A 17,485-nucleotide genomic window follows, 5' to 3' on the forward strand; every position below is an offset into this window, starting at 1 on the left:
GTTAAGGGCCAAAGCAGGTCCTGGGGTTACAGAGGTGCAGCCCGGGGTAGGGCAGAGGCAGCTGGTCCAACCCCCTTGCCAGTGATGTGTGGCCATTGCAGTCTGCCCCAGTGAGCAGGGGCTAGATGATGACTGGCAGTAGCCACTGAGGCAAGGTGGGCTTAGAGGGTTCCCCTGAGAGGGGAGACCCAGTGTGTGAGGGTACTGCAGTGGGCAGAACCCCAAGGTAAGAGGCACCAGGGTCCGGGAGGGACACGGGGCCTGAGGCAGGTAAGCTACCGGCCAGCAGAGGGCGCTCCAAGGCTAAAAAAGAGCTAATTTCCTGACAACCAGCAGGAGGCGCTGCACTGGTGAGTCATCGACTTTGCTACAACCACCCAGCTGCAAATACTATCCCAGCTGTGATAATGTGCTCTGTGGAGCCTTCCAAGGGGCATGAGTAGGAGGGCCACGGTTAAGCACATTTAATCAGTAGTGGAGCCTTCAGTAAGGAAATGTTGGCCCCGGCCCAGCTGCAAATGCATAACAGACTGGCAGGCTTCAAGAGGAGCCACTGGGGTAATTGCAAAAAGAGCAGGAGGACTTGTGGCACCTTAGAGACTAACCAATTTATTTGAGCATGAGCTTTCGTGAGCTACAGCTCACTGCATCTGATGAAGTGAGCTGTAGCTCACGAAAGCTTATGCTCAAATAAATTGGTTAGTCTCTAAGGTGCCACAAGTCCTCCTGCTCTTTTTGCAAATACAGACTAACACGGCTGCTACTCTGAAACTGGGGTAATTGTTTGTTTGTTTTTATTACTCCAGCAGGCTGGCTTCAGTCTGTTGAATGCAACGAGGTCCAACACTGGGAATGGGCTTTGGCCAGGGAAGGTGGAGGTGGGGTGGATGTGCCATTGTAAAGCCTTTTTATGGAAGCCTCTGGTTAGGTACAAAAGAGCAATGAACTCCCCACACGGTCATTAAGAAGCAAAAGCACATGGTTCCAGGTTTAGCCCATCCGGGTTGTGGACTTATCTGTGAGAGAGAACTCAGCTGCAGCATCTACCGTTGCGTTAAGATCTCTTCACTGACCAGTCAGTGGCGGCTGGTGTCCCACATAGTCTCCAGCATCCAGGAATTCACAGCCCCTTTGCTATTACTTCCTTTCCCTGTGCTCCCTGTTTCACCATGTCTGTTTCTTTATTGCCCTGCTCTGTAATTCCTCCTCTCCAATTTCTAGTTCTTTCCTTTCTGCAGTTTCCTTCCATCTCCTTCCTCGATTGTTCACCTGTCTTCTTTAAATCCGAGACGGGCTTGAGCAGCGGGGTTAGGATTTGGGTTTCAGTCTCCTCGAAAGTCAGGGTGTTTGGGTGGATCTGATTTGTTCATAATGAATTGGTGTTGGGGTGAGCAAGTCGGTGTGTGCACGAACCTGCTTACACCACTGCCCCCTACTGAAGGGAATCAGAACTGCTCTGATGTATGTCATTAGCCCCATACTGCTAACAGATCCTCTCATTTAATGGTAGGGGCCTGTGCCAGGGCAGCTAGCTGAGTATAGAATCTCTCTCCATGGTGAAGTGACTGGGAGGGGGGAATCATCACATGATTTGAAAAGGAAACGTACCAAACCAGGGTGTTTATAGCATCCTGAGGAGGACAGGCACAAAGGCTCCGATTCTCCTTGCTTTGCCCCTTGTGGTGCGTGTCTGAAGTAATTGTACGACGTTACCATTGGTGTGAGTGGGTGGGGAGGTCTGGTTCGGTAGCAATGTACACCCTCTCTGCACTCGCTGTGCTCAGGCATAAATAAAGACACAAGGTGCAAAGCAGGAGGAATCAACGCCCCAAGCATTGTCTGCCTATAGCCTCCTAGGGAAGAGCAATTCCCTGTGCTGTGAGAGTGACTTTCCTGATACCCCTCAGTCTCGCTCGTGTACAGAACATGCTGGTCTGTGCTATGCCCCAGATCCTGTTTGCCTACTTGACAAACTCTGCATAAGCTGCTTTGAAGGCTCATTGTCGCGCTATTTGTTGCCTTGTGTGTGAAGGCACTGAGGAGTGTCTCTCTCTCCTTGCTAAATCCCCCATCAGAAGCGCAGACCTGCCTGGGCCAACTGAGGCAGGCCTGTTCCAGCAAGTGAATCTGCTCCAGGGCGGGTGAGCTGTGCCCCTTTGGGAGCACAGTTTATCTGGCTGGCCTGGTTATTTTGTCACCTGAGAGCTTCCGGTGGAGGAGCTGGTGTCTAGCTGGCGGCATATGGTGCAGTACCAGAGGCAGATGAAGAACCCTGCAGGTGGAAAGCACATTGTAAGCCTTCGGTCGCTAGGGTTGCTCTGTGGTGCCCATGCTATGAGTAACATAGCAGCAGGGCCCTCTGACTTCTGACCTCACAGCAACCTCCATGTCCTTTCCCCTTCCCACTCCTTGCCATTCCTAGATTCAGAGGTGGGGGCAGAAGCAGCAGAAGTGCACTGATCCGGTGGTGGCTGAGAACTGTGCTACTTATAACGGCAATGACCAGGAGCAAGCAGAAACCTTGAGGGGACTCTGCTGCTCCTAAATCAGTGGTAATAGAAACCTGGAGCTAAGCCAGCCGTGCCGTCTGAGGCTCCATCTGCAGAATCCCCATTGACAGGGCTTTGCTTCAGGTCTTAAGCTACTTCTGCTTCCATCCCATTCATCCCACTGCCTGAGCATTGTGCTCCTGCAACCTCACTGACCCAGGAGGGAGTTGATGATAGTGAAGAGGATGAGCTGAGGAATCAAGAAGACACCGAAACTGAGGAAGGCCAGTGCCCAGGTCATTCCTAGCAGGCATGTCAGTCCCAGCACTGTCACCAGATCCTTCTTCCCTTGTTCTTTCTGATTGTTCACGTTGGATCTCAGTTTCCTCAGCATCCTCACGACGGTGACTAAGATGACCGTGTTGAAGAATATGGTGATACCAGCGTAGCCCAGGTTGAGGCTGTAATGAACATCCCGGCCCTTATCTGTGATCCAACACCTGTAGGAGAAGAGGAGGAGACTCTTGTATGCTGATGACAATGATGCTACACTGTGGGGATTGGCCCCGTGACTGAGGAGGGATGTCTTACTTTGGGAATGACACCATGCCATGAGCATTACACCATTCCAGCAGGGCCCCTGGGATCCAGGCCTTTGTGGTCAGAGCCCAGACAGGGTAGCAGACATCCGTGCAAGGCTGCTGGGGAGCCAGCCGCTTTGCGTGCCAGCAAACGGGATTCCGGATGAGGAGGACAGAAGGGATATCTGTCTCGGATGGGGTGGAAAGGCTTTTTGGGCTGCTTAGTATTGCTGGTGAGTTCAGGCTTTAATTTGCCTTGGAAAGGGGGGACCACAGCAGTGCCTGGGAAGGGTGTCGTGTTGGGGGAAGCCTATCGGGCCATAGCTGAGATGGGATTTCAGCACCAGTGCATAGGGAGCAGCACCATCTGTGGGGAAACGGCACTGTGGTTCTGGGCTGGAACCATGCTTTGGAGACCTGCCCTGTTCTTTGGGAAGGGCAACATACTTGCAAAATTGCACTGCCTCTGGGAATAGGAGCATGCCCTGGGTAGAGGATAGCACCATCCACCAGAAATGGTCTAGTGATGTGTGAATGGCACTGTAGTTTTCAAACCATACCACAATCCTGGGACAGGCCGAAAGAGGACAATGCTGACTAAATGGCACAACTGTTATAAACCAGCATCATGCACCCGGGAAAGTCACCATGTTTTGGAGAGTTGGACTTAACTTATACCGACGTACGCTGTCGTGTGTACATAGCCTATGTTACTGCAGGGTGTGAATAAGCCACTCCCGGGTGATGTAAGTTACAATGACCTAAACACCGGTGTGGACAGTGCTATGTTGGCAGGAGAGCTTCTGTACCTCCGTAAACTCTGTAGCCTAGCCATAGCCTTAATCGTCGTTGCCCATGGATCTGATTAGAGCATTCCATGGAGGGCACAGTGCTTGGAGGTAGGATACAAGGCTCAGGAGAACATTTTTTATCCTGCATTCTGTAGAAGAATGGACCACATGGAAAAGAACCAGGAGGGACTGTGGAGAACAGAAGCTTTTAATGATTAGGAGACCTACTGTACCACTGGGAACCCAGCCTCAACGTCTACTGGTCCCCCATTATGGCAGAATGTGATTGTGTGTGGACTATCAAACCCATGGCTAACACTTACATAGTTGCATTGTTGTAGCCCGTGTCGGTTTCAATTATGTGCAGCCCATATGCCTCTTCCTTGAAGATGAGAATGCTAACCACAGCTAAGGCTGGCAGTCCTGTGGGGGTGGGAGATAAACACTGACTAAGCTATGATTGAACATGATGGGAATACATAAGAAGAACGCAAGTAATTGGAGGATAGGAAACTGGGTAGCATACGAAGGAGTTGGTCCTGGGGCATAGGTAGGAAGAGAAGTATATTGGAGGAAGGAAAAATCCAGTAAGGCAGATGAGACAAGTGGTGATGGAATAAGGGGCCATTTTAGAGAGCAGAAACACAAAGACAGGTCATGGCTCTGTGAGCAAGATGCAGTTATGTCCCTCAAAAAAGTTTCTCCTGTCCCAGCACACTCCAGGTAAACCAGGCTGTCTTATATTAGATGTTGGTAGGGCACTGTAGATTTCCTCCCGCACACCCCTGTCATGCATGGAAAACGCAGACATGAGAGGTGGGCCCCATCAAAACCCCTGAGCGTTTGGGGGGGATTGGAACCCAAATCTGGATATAAACTCTGCAACCAGCCCCTACTATGCAACAAGCTAATGTATTGCAGACAGACCATTATTATATAATTCTAGAGCCGTGGTCCTCTGGCTCTCAGAATACAGCTAAAGTAGCACTTTGATCAGCGGTGGACCACCTCCCTCCCACGGGCCAATGCCTGGCTCTGACCTCCCCGCAGATCTTGAGTGATGGACGTGTGGATACATTTCTCACTGGAATCCGGTGACACTGCAGGGAGTGCAGGGGAAGGGCTGTGGTTTTGGCAGGAGGGACAGAGCTCCTCGTGGGTTGTGAGGGAGGCATCTTTCTGGGTAGAGAACCCTGCACTTACCCCAGCCAACAGCACACAGCTTGAGGATGTATCTCCTGATGTACACGTTGTAGACCTTGATCAAAAGCAGGTAGAGGTGGAAGCCCTCAATGGCCATCCAGGTCAAGCAGCAGAGCAGGGAGCAGTGCAGGAAGGCAGCAGAGCCTTTGCAGAGCCATGTGGCGTGAACCAATGCCAGGGGCTCGCTGAGCAGGAAGGAGGCATTCAGCAAGAAGAGGGCACCCAGCAGGTTCATGTGGATTTTGGTTGTATAATCTCTGCTCTTTTTCCTAAAATGAACACCGCAAACGGAACTCGGCTCCTTCTGACTGCCCTCGAAATGGGGACGGGGCGGGTGCGAAGCAGGGATCGCAGTCCACTCCGGCCGCACCCAGCCCCTCCACCTGGGACGTCCCCTCCAGTCAGCGCGTGCTGCCCGAGAACGCCAGAGCCGTGTCCCCTCTTGAGAGGGCCCAGGCTGGGGCGGTGTTTGGAAATGTCATGCCCCTTCCTTGGGGGCTGAGTCCACAAGACCACGTGGCAATACACAGGCAGGGCACACCGCGTGAGGCCAGGTCTGTATTCGAACCATCGGTGACTCTAGCAATGTCTAGCTTTTATTCTATTTCTTTACAGGCCAAACCCCTCGCATCGATGCCGTTCAAAGTGCATCGGGCAGCAGGTAGAAGCGATACCAGTCGCAGTACAGCTGAGCCCAGGGCCGGATTAAATCAGGGGCTTTAGAGGCTGCAGCCCGGGGCCCCAGCTCAAGGGGGCTCCCAGAAAAATAAATCACAGGCAGCGATCTCCGGGGCGCTCAGGCTGCCTGCCCTGGCCCCGGCTGGCTGCTGGCACGTCTCTGCGGCCCCTGGCGGGGTGGGAGGCGGCTCAGCGCGCTGCCCCTGCCCCCAACACTGTCCCCACAGCTCCCATTGGCTGGTTCCCAGCCAATGGGAGCTGTGGGGGCAGCACTTGCAGGCGCCTGCCGAGACACGCTGTCCCCCTCCCTCCAGGGGCGCACAGAGACGTGCCAGCAGCTTCTGGGAGTGGCGTGGGGCCGGGACAGGCAGGCAGCCTGCCTGGGCCCTGCTGCGCCACCGGCTGGGAGCCACTTGTGGTAAGTGCCTCCCGGCTGGAGCCTGCACCTCACACCCCATCCTGCACCCCAGCCCCCTGCCCCAGGTCAGAACCTCTCTCCTGCATTCAAACTCCCTCCCAGACCCCTCACCCCCTCCTGCACCCCAACACTCCCTCCCAGACCCCTCACCCCCTCCTGCACCCCAGCCCCCTGCCCCAGGTCAGAACCTCTCTCCTGCATTCAAACTCCCTCCCAGACCCCTCACCCCCTCCTGCACCCCAACACTCCCTCCCAGACCCCTCACCCCCTCCTGCACCCCAACACTCCCTCCCAGACCCCTCACCCCCTCCTGCACCCCAGCCCCCTGCCCCAGGTCAGAACCTCTCTCCTGCATTCAAACTCCCTCCCAGACCCCGCACCCTCTCCTGCACCCCAACACTCTGCCCCAGACCCCTCACCCCCTCCTGCACCCCAACACTCCCTCCCAGACCCCTCACCCCCTCCTGCACCCTAGCCCCCTGCCCCAGGTCAGAACCTCTCTCCTGCATTCAAACTCCCTCCCAGACCCCTCACCCCCTCCTGCACCCCAACACTCCCTCCCAGACCCCTCACCCCCTCCTGCACCCCAACACTCCCTCCCAGACCCCTCACCCCCTCCTGCACCCCAGCCCCCTGCCCCAGGTCAGAACCTCTCTCCTGCATTCAAACTCCCTCCCAGACCCCGCACCCTCTCCTGCACCCCAACACTCTGCCCCAGACCCCTCACCCCCTCCTGCACCCCAACACTCCCTCCCAGACCCCTCACCCCCTCCTGCACCCTAGCCCCCTGCCCCAGGTCAGAACCTCTCTCCTGCATTCAAACTCCCTCCCAGACCCCTCACCTTCTCCTGCACCCCAACACTCCCTCCCAGACCCCTCACCCCCTCCTGCACCCCAACACTCCCTCCCAGACCCCTCACCCCCTCCTGCACCCCAGCCCCCTGCCCCAGGTCAGAACCTCTCTCCTGCATTCAAACTCCCTCCCAGACCCCGCACCCTCTCCTGCACCCCAACACTCCCTCCCAGACCCCTCACCCCCTCCTGCACCCCAACACTCCCTCCCAGACCCCTCACCCCCTCCTGCACCCCAGCCCCCTGCCCCAGGTCAGAACCTCTCTCCTGCATTCAAACTCCCTCCCAGACCCCTCACCCCCTCCTGCACCCCAACACTCCCTCCCAGACCCCTCACCCCCTCCTGCACCCCAACACTCCCTCCCAGACCCCTCACCCCCTCCTGCACCCCAACACTCCCTCCCAGACCCCGCACCCTCTCCTGCACCCCAACACTCCCTCCCAGACCCCGCACCCTCTCCTGCACCCCAACACTCCCCCCCAGACCCCTCACCTTCTCCTGCACCCCAACACTCCCCCCCAGACCTCTCACCTTCTCCTGCACCCCAACACTCCCTCGCAGACCCCTCACCCCCTCCTGCACCCCAACACTCCCTCCCAGACCCCTCACCTTCTCCTGCACCCCAACACTCCCTCCCAGACCCCTCACCCCCTCCTGCACCCCAACACTCCCTCCCAGACCCCTCACCCCCTCCTGCACCCCAACACTCCCTCGCAGACCCCGCACCCCCTCCTGCACCCCAACACTCCCCCCCAGACCCCTCACCTTCTCCTGCACCCCAACACTCGGCCCCAGACCCCTCACCCCCTCCTGCACCCCAACACTCCCCCCCAGACCCCTCACCTTCTCCTGCACCCCAACACTCCCTCCCAGACCCCTCACCTTCTCCTGCACCCCAACACTCCCTCCCAGACCCCTCACCCCCTCCTGCACCCCAACACTCTGCCCCAGACCCCTCACCCCCTCCTGCACCCCAACACTCTGCCCCAGACCCCTCACCCCCTCCTGCACCCCAACACTCCCTCCCAGACCCCTCACCCTCTCCTGCACCCCAACACTCCCTCCCAGACCCCGCACCCCCTCCTGCACCCCAACACTCTGCCCCCTCTTGCACCCAGGAAAAAGACTTCTATACAGTAGCCCCACAAAATCTAATAGCCCCGGACCCAGAGGAGAGTTAAGCTGGCCCTGGCCAAGCCTACCCTAGTAAGGTTGGCTGGCATAGTTGTACCAGCAAACCTTTTCTAGTGTAGACAAGGCCTGAGTGAGGATGGGAGCTAAAAAGCCAGAAAACCACAAGATCTGTCTGTGTCCAGCAGCCTCAGTGAAGAATTCATGAGAGCCAAGCCCTGGGCCAGATCCTCTGCTGCTATGTGCTGGCATTGTTCCATAGATTTCAATGGAGCGCGGCTGCTGGACACCTGCTGCGGCTCTGGCCCCTGTCTCGTCTCTGCTGCGAGGGATGTGGCGAGGGATAACTGGATCCCTCCTGGGAGCAGATGGGCGAACGGTGCAGAAATTCAAGCAGGAACGTGACATCCTGGGGGTGGGGGGGAATGGCAAGTGTAACTCTCCAAAAAGGGCCAACCTTATCCTGCGTGTAACCCCAGGGGCCTCAGGAGGGCGTCCCCATCAGGGATGAATTTGGTTTAGCATCTCTCTTGAGGGAGCCCCTGTTGATTCAACTCAGCTAGGCACCCTGGGCGGGAGCCGCTCTGCACAGCAACGGGGTTACCTGGAGGCGAGGTAGTGGAGGATGGTGAGAAGCGAGGCAGCGGCCGAGACACTGCAGCCCACCATGGAGATGTAGGTGAGAGGAACCAGGATGGCCTCGTCTATGGGCGCTGAGGAGATTTTCTGCATGGGATGAGGAGGGGAATGAACGGAGCCCTTGGGCACTGGTACTCGGCCTTCACGGCCACCCTGGCCTCCCCTCAAACCCCTCCAGCTTCTTCAGGCCTGGAGCCTGTTCCACCCCCCAGCTTGGCACCCATCCCTGAGGCTGGATGTCCCTGGCCTCTGTCCTATGTCCTCTCCCCTTCCAGAGCTCCGAGGGGGACAGGAGGAACCGTCTCAAAGCTCAACCCCTGTCCTGACCCAGTGAGATGGGTTGATCATAGAATAACAGAGTTGGAAGGGACCTCTGGAGGCCATCTAGTCCAACCCCCTGCCCAGAGCAGGACCAATCCCAACTAAATCATTCTAGCCAGGGCTTTGTCAAGCCTGACCTTAAAAACTTCTAAAGAAGGGGATTCCACCACCTCCCTAGGTAACCCATTCCAGTGTTTCACCACTCTCCTAGTGAAAAAGTTTTTCCTAATATCCAACCTAAACCTCCCCCACTGCAACTTGAGACCATTACTCCTTGTCCTGTCATCTGCTGTCACTGAGAACAATCTAGATCCATCCTCTTTGGATCCACCTTTCAGGTAGTTAAAAGCAGCTGATCAGCAGGTCCAAGAGGAAAGGGGAGAAGGCAGGGGGGCAGGGCAGCGTGTGTCCTAGTGTAACCCTTGTGGGGGTACATACGTGTGCACGCCTCTCCCCCCCAGTGTAACTGAGGTTCTGGAGCGAGGCGACCCCAGAGGATGGCCCTGAGCATCTGTCAGCCCCTGCAGGGTGGGGGTGAAGGAGGAAAGGGAAATGGAAGCAGGGCCTTATGGTGGAGCTCCGCTTCGGGGAAATGAGCCACTGAGAGCGGCTGATGGGGAATGAGTCAGGAGAATGAAAACAGGAAACCACCCTGGGACAGGGATAAGTGCTTTAGAGCAGTGGTTTTCAAACCGTGGGTCGCGACCCAATGTCTGGCCCTGGGTCGCGGCGGCTCTGGTTAGCACCACTGACTGGGCCTTTAGAAGTCCCATCGGCGGTGCTGCCCAGCGAAGGCAGGCTAGTCCCTGCCTGTTCTGACACCGCGCTACACCCCAGCAGCAGGTCCGGCTCCTAGGCGGGGGGCCCACGGGGCTCCGTGCGCTGGCCCCACTCCGAGCACCGGCCTCGCATTCCCGTTGGCTGGGAACCAAGCTGGGGGGCAGTGCCTGTGGGCGAGAGCCACACACGCCTCCGCCTAGGAGCCAGACCTGCTGTTGGCCGCTTCTGGGGCGCAGAGCGATTCGCGGTGCCAGGACAGGCAGGAAGCCCGCCTTAGCACCGCCACTCACCAGGAGCTGCCTGAGGTAAGCCCCAACCCTGACCCCCCCCCCACAACCCAGAGCCCCCTACTGCACCCCAAATCCCTCATCCCCAGCCCCACCCCAGAGCCCTGACCCCCTCCAACACCCTGCTCCAGCCCAGAGCCCCCTCCCACATCCTGAACTCCTCACCCCTGCACCCCAACCCTCTGCCCCAGCCCTGAGCCCCTCCCACACCCCAAACCCCTCATCCCCAGCTCCGCTGGGTCGGGGGCATCAACAAGTTTCTTCAACTGGGTGGCCAGAAAAAAAAGTTTGAAAACCACTGGGTTAGCGCACCTGAGAGGCAGGGACTGAGAGGGAGCAAAGACTGTGTCTGATGGCTGTGGGGGGAGCAGACAGCCCCAAACAGAGCAAGAGCTGCAGGGGAGCAGCAGCCTTCCTACCAGCAGCACGGCAAAGTAGGTGAGGTGTTTACACAGGCACAGCACCACTTTGTCCTGGTGGATGGTCTCACAGCCCGCGTTGCTCCAGTTCCCCAGGCTGCCGTTCTCTGCAAGAGGGAGAAACGGCCTTAAGAAAAGCAGCCCCTGGCCACAGAGCCGTGAGGCAGACCCTCGGGAAAGCCCGTAGGCAGCATTTTCCAAAGCACCAACTCACTTAGGAGCCCAAGGCCTATTGATTTTCAGTGGGGCTTTGGCACTTTTGAAAATGTTACCACCCCACCCCCCCCCGTCTCCAACAGCAAAAACAATCAGAGTGTGGGGCAAGGTGTGATCTCGGGTATTGCTGCTGCGGCATGGGGGTGTTTGACGCTAGACATGGGCCGGCGCTGGGATCAGGGTTGGATTTGGGCTGGCTGTGGTTCAAGGCTACACAGCACTAGGGCTCACGTGGGTTGGTGCCGAACCCTGGAGAGCTGTTGGCAGGCATAGAGTGGAGGGAAGGAATAAAGCGAGCAGGACAAAATGTCCCCTAGGCTGCTCCCAAATCCTGCACCAGAGGGACAGCTTGCGTCCTGTCCCGCCGCCCTGCACCCTCCCCGGCAGTCCCCTAAGATCCAGCCCTGGGCACCTACAGGCCCTCTTAAAGAGCGGGGAGCCTCCAGTTCTCAGGGGCAAGGACCTTGGAGCAGTTTTTCGCTGCCTTCTGCAGCGTGCGGGGGCAGGTCACTTAATTCCCAGCCATTGCAGGGGCCCCGGGCCCTGGTGGAACCTGAGTCCCTGTCTCTGCCTGCGGGGCACAGTTGTTCAGTCTCTGAGGGCTGTAACATCCCGCTCTACGGGTGGTGGTTTGGTGCTTGGTTGTGTTTTTAGTGGCCGATGATCCATTAGGCCAGTCTAGAAGATCTGGGGGTCCCTTCTGGCCTTAAATTCTATGGCCCTGGGTCTCTAGATGACTCCTTCCTCGGAAGCAGGGCATAAAAACGGGAGCTGCTTTCACAAGCCTGTGGGAGGTGACTGCGCCCTGCTTGGCTGTTTGCAGGTGGCTCTGGCTGACCTGGGCCCGCTCTCCACCCCCTTTGTGCGTGACAATGGCACTAGCTCGGGAACCCCCTGAAGGATGTGGGGTTTAGGCTTCCAGTAGGTGCCACTGTGGGTCTCCATATAGCCCTACGATCGGCAAGGCTCTGTGCACAGTGTGGGGACCTCTCCCCAAGCAGCACGGAGCAGAGGATGGCTTGGCAGCTTGTTGCCGCTCTGGGACGGCAGGAGGATGCTTGTCGCTGGGAGCCAAGGGAGGTCGGGGTTCACAAGTTCTCCTGGCAAGGTGGCTGTGGTGAGTACAGTCGGGCAGCAGACAGGGATGGTCCTAACATGAAACCCCAGAGTCTGTCTGGTAGATTGCAGCTGCATGTTTGGTCCTTAGGTCCCCCTGGTGTCTAAGGCAACGCGCTCTCCATTGAATGACTCCCACCATCCTCGTTCCTTGCAAGCGTGCACTCTCTCTCCAGGAGCCTGGCAGATGGACCTTTGCAGGCACCACTGAGCTCTGGGGATGCTTTACCTGAACCCAGGGCAGGAGTGAACTGTAACTACCTGAGCGGTTTCTCTCGCACGTGTACCACGTGATGCAGTGAGTGTCATAATTACCTGATCCTTCCACCCAAAAGACGCAGGTCGCATTTGAGTTATCCTGGTTGGGGGGCGGGGGGGAGAAAACATGAGGCACACGGTGAGGTGTCTGTGCTCCCTTAGTTCCAAGCAATGTATGTACCCTGGGCTCATTAGGGGAAAGCCTGGTGCCTGGTCCCTCCTGCCTATGCAGCGTTGGTCCCTACAGCGTATTTCCCAGCTCTTTTTCCGACCCACTGTTCACATAAAGCCCCATCACAGGAATCCACGGCATCGCTTGGGAGACTATTCCGCAGTGGAGTGAGGAAATATTTGATAGTTACTCAGTTTTATCCCATTACTCTGAGTTGGTAATAATAACCCCTTGGAGTAGTAATACCCCTTTGGAGTACCCTACGCTCCTTTCTTTCTTTCCCCCTGCTTACACCTAGATTTTCAGCTGGTGTAAATTAGCGTAGCTTCCCTGAAGCAGATTTACACCAGGTGAGGATCTGGCCCTACATACTGATCAAGCAGTTGTCTTAGAGCTCCTTCGTCATTTGTCCATTCTGCTTTGCAATCTTTTCCTCTAAATCCCCGGAATCGGTTCATTGCTGCTCTCTGACATGTTTCCCATATACCCGAGAGCACAAAAAGTCAAATGGCTTCCTCCTACGTCTGCACAGGTTGGTTACATTGCATCGTGCCCACTTGGCGGGCACGTCTCTCCCGCCCAAAGGTTCCCACCTGCTCCCCAGTCTCACAAAGGCACCTTGCATGTAGGCTGACCCTCAGAGTCTCAGCAATACTTCGCAGAGAAGAGTTGGCAGGGGCAGTGGGGCTGCACTGGGTTTGTGGTTAAAAGCAAACCAACCCCCACACGCCTTTTTGGTTGCAATGAGCCAGGACCTCCCCCCTCTCTCCCGTAGTTCCAGCTGAGGTCAGAGGAGGAGAGAAGCATTTCAAAAGCCCCACTCCATCCCTGCAGCAGCCACTCTGTTTCCTGCTACAGCTTCTGCCTCAGCTAGAACTCCTCCCAGGGAGCACACACGGGCATGGCCCGCTGCATCCCCTTCGAGGAAGTGGCATGCTCCCTCCTCTAGGCCAGGCCTGTTCTACTGGGTGGTATAGAGCAGGGGCGATCTTGCTCTTAGCCTGCCATTCCCTGCCAGGCTCCTAGCACCTGAGCACACTGCTAGCAGGGAGCAGGAATTACATTCCCCTTTGGGATCCCAGGCAGTTAACGGTGCCAGGGCTTAGGGAGGGGGAGCTCCTTATGCGCTCGCTCTCACCTCTTTGCACACCGAGGCAGATAGATACTGGCCCAAATCTACCCTTCAAGCAGCAGGTTGAATTCCCATTGGGTTTCAAGAGGCCTGAGACTTCAGCTACACTGACCTCCCCTCTCCAGTGCCCTGGAGAGGGATTTGCCTTCCCTTGCCCAGAGAGCGATAGCTGCAGCTAAATGCCTTTGTGGGCCATGACCACCAGCTCACCAGTGTGGTGTTATGCCAGAACCGGATCTCCACAGGCTCACTGAGGCCGGTGACAATGACGTTTTCAAGGGTGGCCCCTAAGATGTCATTGTTCAGCAGGGAGCTGTTCTTCCCGTCCTGCAAAGCCAGAGCAGAAGAAACAATGCGCAGACCCATAAAGACTATTACCAGGAGTGGGGAGGTCACTGGGATAGGGAGCCTTTCATCTGCAGATGATCAACGCTGCTCCTATCCATGGGCAATCTGATGGCCTATGTGCAATGAGTTTGTTGGTCTCAATCCAGTTCCTAGCAGGCAGGTGCTCACATTGCAAACCTCCCACACCACGATGCTTAACCGTTTCATCAGGGAGGCCATGGACGGAATGGTCAGAGGCCGAGCTACCCTTCCACTCCAAGAGGGGTCCCTTCACAATGCATATTAGTGGGGTTGCACAGAGAAGTTTGCACTGCTGCTTCCCATGTTATACCTAAGATTCCTCTATGCCTCATGTGTGGGTGTTGTGGGCACCGGCATGTCCTATGCTGTTAATTAAAGGATCCAGCTCGATAGACGGGTGGGCGAGAGACACCGTCCTGCTCATCTCATTGAAACGCTAGTGGAAGTATTTTCTTAGCGTTGGTCAGAGGGGCCCATTGGTGAGCAAGGCCAGACAAGTCTGGCTATTGCTTGACCATGGGCTGACCTCATCTTTACAACGTCCTGGGGCTTTAATTACCAGAAGACGGTGTTCCCCTGGGACAATTCCAAAATACCTGGGGCCCTTGCCCTCTCTAAATTCCCCTGCACTTCCAATTGGATAAGGCATTCCTCTCGACTTCTGTGCCATAAATGAGCTAATCGTCATGCGGGGCTGCTGCGTGCTGTTAAGCAGCTGCCCTGCTTCATCTGCATCTTGGTGTTGCGGAAGGGCCCCATGTGCGTTAGTCTGGACAGCTCTTCGAAAGAAAGGGGCTGCATACATGCAAACTAATGTCTCTTCTCCGCTTCCCCAACCCACCCGCGCTGGTAAATCTTCAGAGTGTCTAACCTGGAACAGGCAAGGCGTGTTGAGATAAATGCAGACGAGTTTCGTTTCTGCAGCTCGACTCCGGCCTTTCTTCGTCAGTGTAGCTGGGAAACGCATGGAGTGTTGGGTTCTGGGCTTGGGCTGCGAGATTGAAGCAGAAACATTCCCAGGCACAAACTGACACATGCCAGGTTACGATTACAAGAAGCAAGTGCTGAAAGAGTGATCGCAGGGGGCTGCAGTGCAACTCAGTAATACCTGTAGCATCTTTCAAACACCCTGCATGCCAGCATGCTGGAAAGAGCTAAGCACAGCGTCCGCGTTAGATCAATGATAGCGGAGGGAGAGCGAAGTGAAACGAGGCAAGGATGAAAAGAGCAGTGCTTGGGTCAGATGTGGTTGTAGCTGGAGGGAGAGAGATTTATTCATGTCCCTGAACCCATCTGGGCCAACGATGTGGTTTGAACCCAGGACCGTCTGCACTAAAAGCATGAATTGTCATCCCTTGAGCTAAAGAACGAAGTGAAGCGCTGTAGCTGGTTCCTAAAACTTTTTTATGGACCAGCTACTCGAGGGGCGACAAACACCTCCGTTCGCCACGATGTCTCCGCGTCCACGTCTGTCCGCTGCCCCGCACAATGGGGGCCTGATCCCAACACGATTTCAACAAAGATGCAAATGGGGCTCCTTGTGGTTGGTGAGCTGCAGCGCTGCCCACTGAGCAAGGAGGGAACCAAGCTGGAAGGAACTAAACTAATCAGGTCTCCTCCAGAAATCGTTCCTGTGTCGATCTTACTTTAGGCACTCGGCCAAAAAAGGAGGAAGAGGCAGGTGGGATGGATCAGGGGAGACAGAGAAATGGGGGACTAGAACTAGAGATCAGACTCCCGTGGAAACGAAAGCTTGTGCTGTCGTTCCGTGCGCCAGAATGCTGTCCGTATGAGAGGCCCTGTGCTGGGAAGAGTGATTAGAAAGCAAAGCCCCTGGCTGTTAGAGCAAGGTGGATACTGACCTGTAGTAACTCACTGGTGAGATTCAGCCCTCGGAACAGCTCGTTAATCTTGAATACGAAAGTCTGGATGTTGGGGCATATGACAGTGAAGTTGTCCTCTCGGAAACGGACTTCCGACAGCTCCTGTTCTAACTGTTTTAACCTAGCATGAGAAACAAGAATCCATGCTCAGAGGGGCAGAGAAGATCAGAGAGGCCGGGGCTGGGGCAGATAATAGGAGGAGGAAGGAATGAACAAGGGAGTGAATGAGGATAAGAAAGAGGCAGAGACACTGAAGATGTGTATTTGAGATCACGTCCAGAAGGTATCGTCACCGTTAGAGGTTGCCTCAGACTAGGGGCACTAAAACTGGAGACAGATTCAAACATCGGACCCTGTCACCGTCAGCTTGAAACGTTCCTCACACAAACGACGGAATGGGTTTTCTTTGGGCTTGCCTCGTTTGGGAGATTGTGCCAACCCTGTCCGTGAGGCTTCCTGTCTGTAGGGGACTGTGGGGCAGATCCGAGTCTGTATTATATTGTGTGCCCAACTTTAGAATTATACTTAGAAATAACTGGATCTGGTCAAAAAACAGACGAGCCATCCCACAGAAAATTCCAATGGTTAGTAATGTTGCTTTCTTCCCAAATCTGCATGCAAAGTAGTTGATATGGGCAGTGCTGACCAGGACTGGGACAGAGGGCCTGGCTTTTCTTCATCAGTCCCTCCTCACTAGTTCCCCCTTCAGCTGAGATGCCCCGAAGGAGAGCAAGGGTTACTAGATCGCATGCCCTGGTTCTCATGGGAGACTTCAATCACCCTGATATCTGCTGGGAGAGCAATACAGCGGTGCACAGACAATCCAGGAAGTTTTTGGAAAACGTAGGGGACAATTTCCTGGTGCAAGTGCTGGAGGAACCAACTAGGGGCAGAGCTCTTCTTGACCTGCTGCTCACAAACCGGGAAGAATTAGTAGGGGAAGCAAAAGTGGATGGGAACCTGGGAGGCAGTGACCATGAGATGGTCGAGTTCAGGATCCTGACAAAAGGAAGAAAGGAAAGCAGCAGAATATGGGCCCTGGACTTCAGAAAAGCAGACTTTGACAACCTCAGGGAACTGATGGGCAAGATCCCCTGGGAGAATAACATGAGGAGGAAAGGAGTCCAGGAGAGCTGGCTGTATTTTAAAGAATCCTTATTGAGGTTACAGGGACAAACCATCCCGATGTGTAGAAAGAATAGTAAATATGGCAAGCGACCAGCTTGGCTTAACAGTGAAATCCTTGCTGATCTTAAATACAAAAAAGAAGCTTACAAGAAGTGGAAGATTGGACAAATGAATAGGGATGAGTATAAAAGTATTGCTCGGGCATGCAGGAGTGAAATCAGGAAGGCCAAATCACACCTGGAGTTGCAGCTAGCAAAAGATGTTAAGAGTAAGAAGAAGGGTTTCTTCAGGTATGTTAGCAACAAGAAGAAAGTCAAGGAAAGTGTGGGCCCCTTACTGAATGAGGGAGGCAACCTAGTGACAGAGGATGTGGAAAAAGCTAATGTACTCAATGCTTTTTTTGCCTCTGTCTTCACGAACAAGGTCAGCTCCCAGACTACTGCCCTGGGCAGCACAGCATGGGGAGGAGGTGACTAGCCCTCTGTGGAGAAAGAAGTGGTTCGGGACTATTTAGAAAAGCTGGACGAGCACAAATCCATGGGGCCATATGCGCTGCATCCGAGAGTGCTAAAGGAGTTGGCGGATGTGATTGCAGAGCCATTGGCCATTATCTTTGAAAAC

At 55.4% G+C, this 17,485-nt stretch overlaps 1 protein-coding gene across 3 annotated transcripts in view; it reads right to left on the reverse strand.

Moving 5' to 3' along the window:
• Nucleotides 1–707: 707 nt before the first annotated feature.
• ADGRG5 (adhesion G protein-coupled receptor G5) overlaps nt 708–17,485 on the reverse strand; it is a 29,895-nt gene continuing 13,117 nt past the window's right edge. For all 3 annotated transcript variants that reach the window (XM_077831046.1, XM_077831044.1, XM_077831043.1), the window contains 10 exons: nt 15,716–15,857; nt 14,725–14,844; nt 13,695–13,811; nt 12,238–12,280; nt 10,591–10,697; nt 8,749–8,870; nt 5,065–5,333; nt 4,185–4,284; nt 2,706–2,989; nt 708–2,272 (listed from right to left, as the gene is read on the reverse strand). In XM_077831046.1, the coding sequence (XP_077687172.1) occupies nt 2,187–2,272; nt 2,706–2,989; nt 4,185–4,284; nt 5,065–5,333; nt 8,749–8,870; nt 10,591–10,697; nt 12,238–12,280; nt 13,695–13,811; nt 14,725–14,844; nt 15,716–15,857 (1,390 nt within the window). In that variant the 3' untranslated portion in view covers nt 708–2,186. The remainder of the gene's footprint in view (nt 2,273–2,705; nt 2,990–4,184; nt 4,285–5,064; nt 5,334–8,748; nt 8,871–10,590; nt 10,698–12,237; nt 12,281–13,694; nt 13,812–14,724; nt 14,845–15,715; nt 15,858–17,485) is intronic.

This window comes from Eretmochelys imbricata, chromosome 12 (assembly GCF_965152235.1).
Source record: "Eretmochelys imbricata isolate rEreImb1 chromosome 12, rEreImb1.hap1, whole genome shotgun sequence".
NCBI lineage: Eukaryota > Metazoa > Chordata > Testudines > Cheloniidae > Eretmochelys > Eretmochelys imbricata.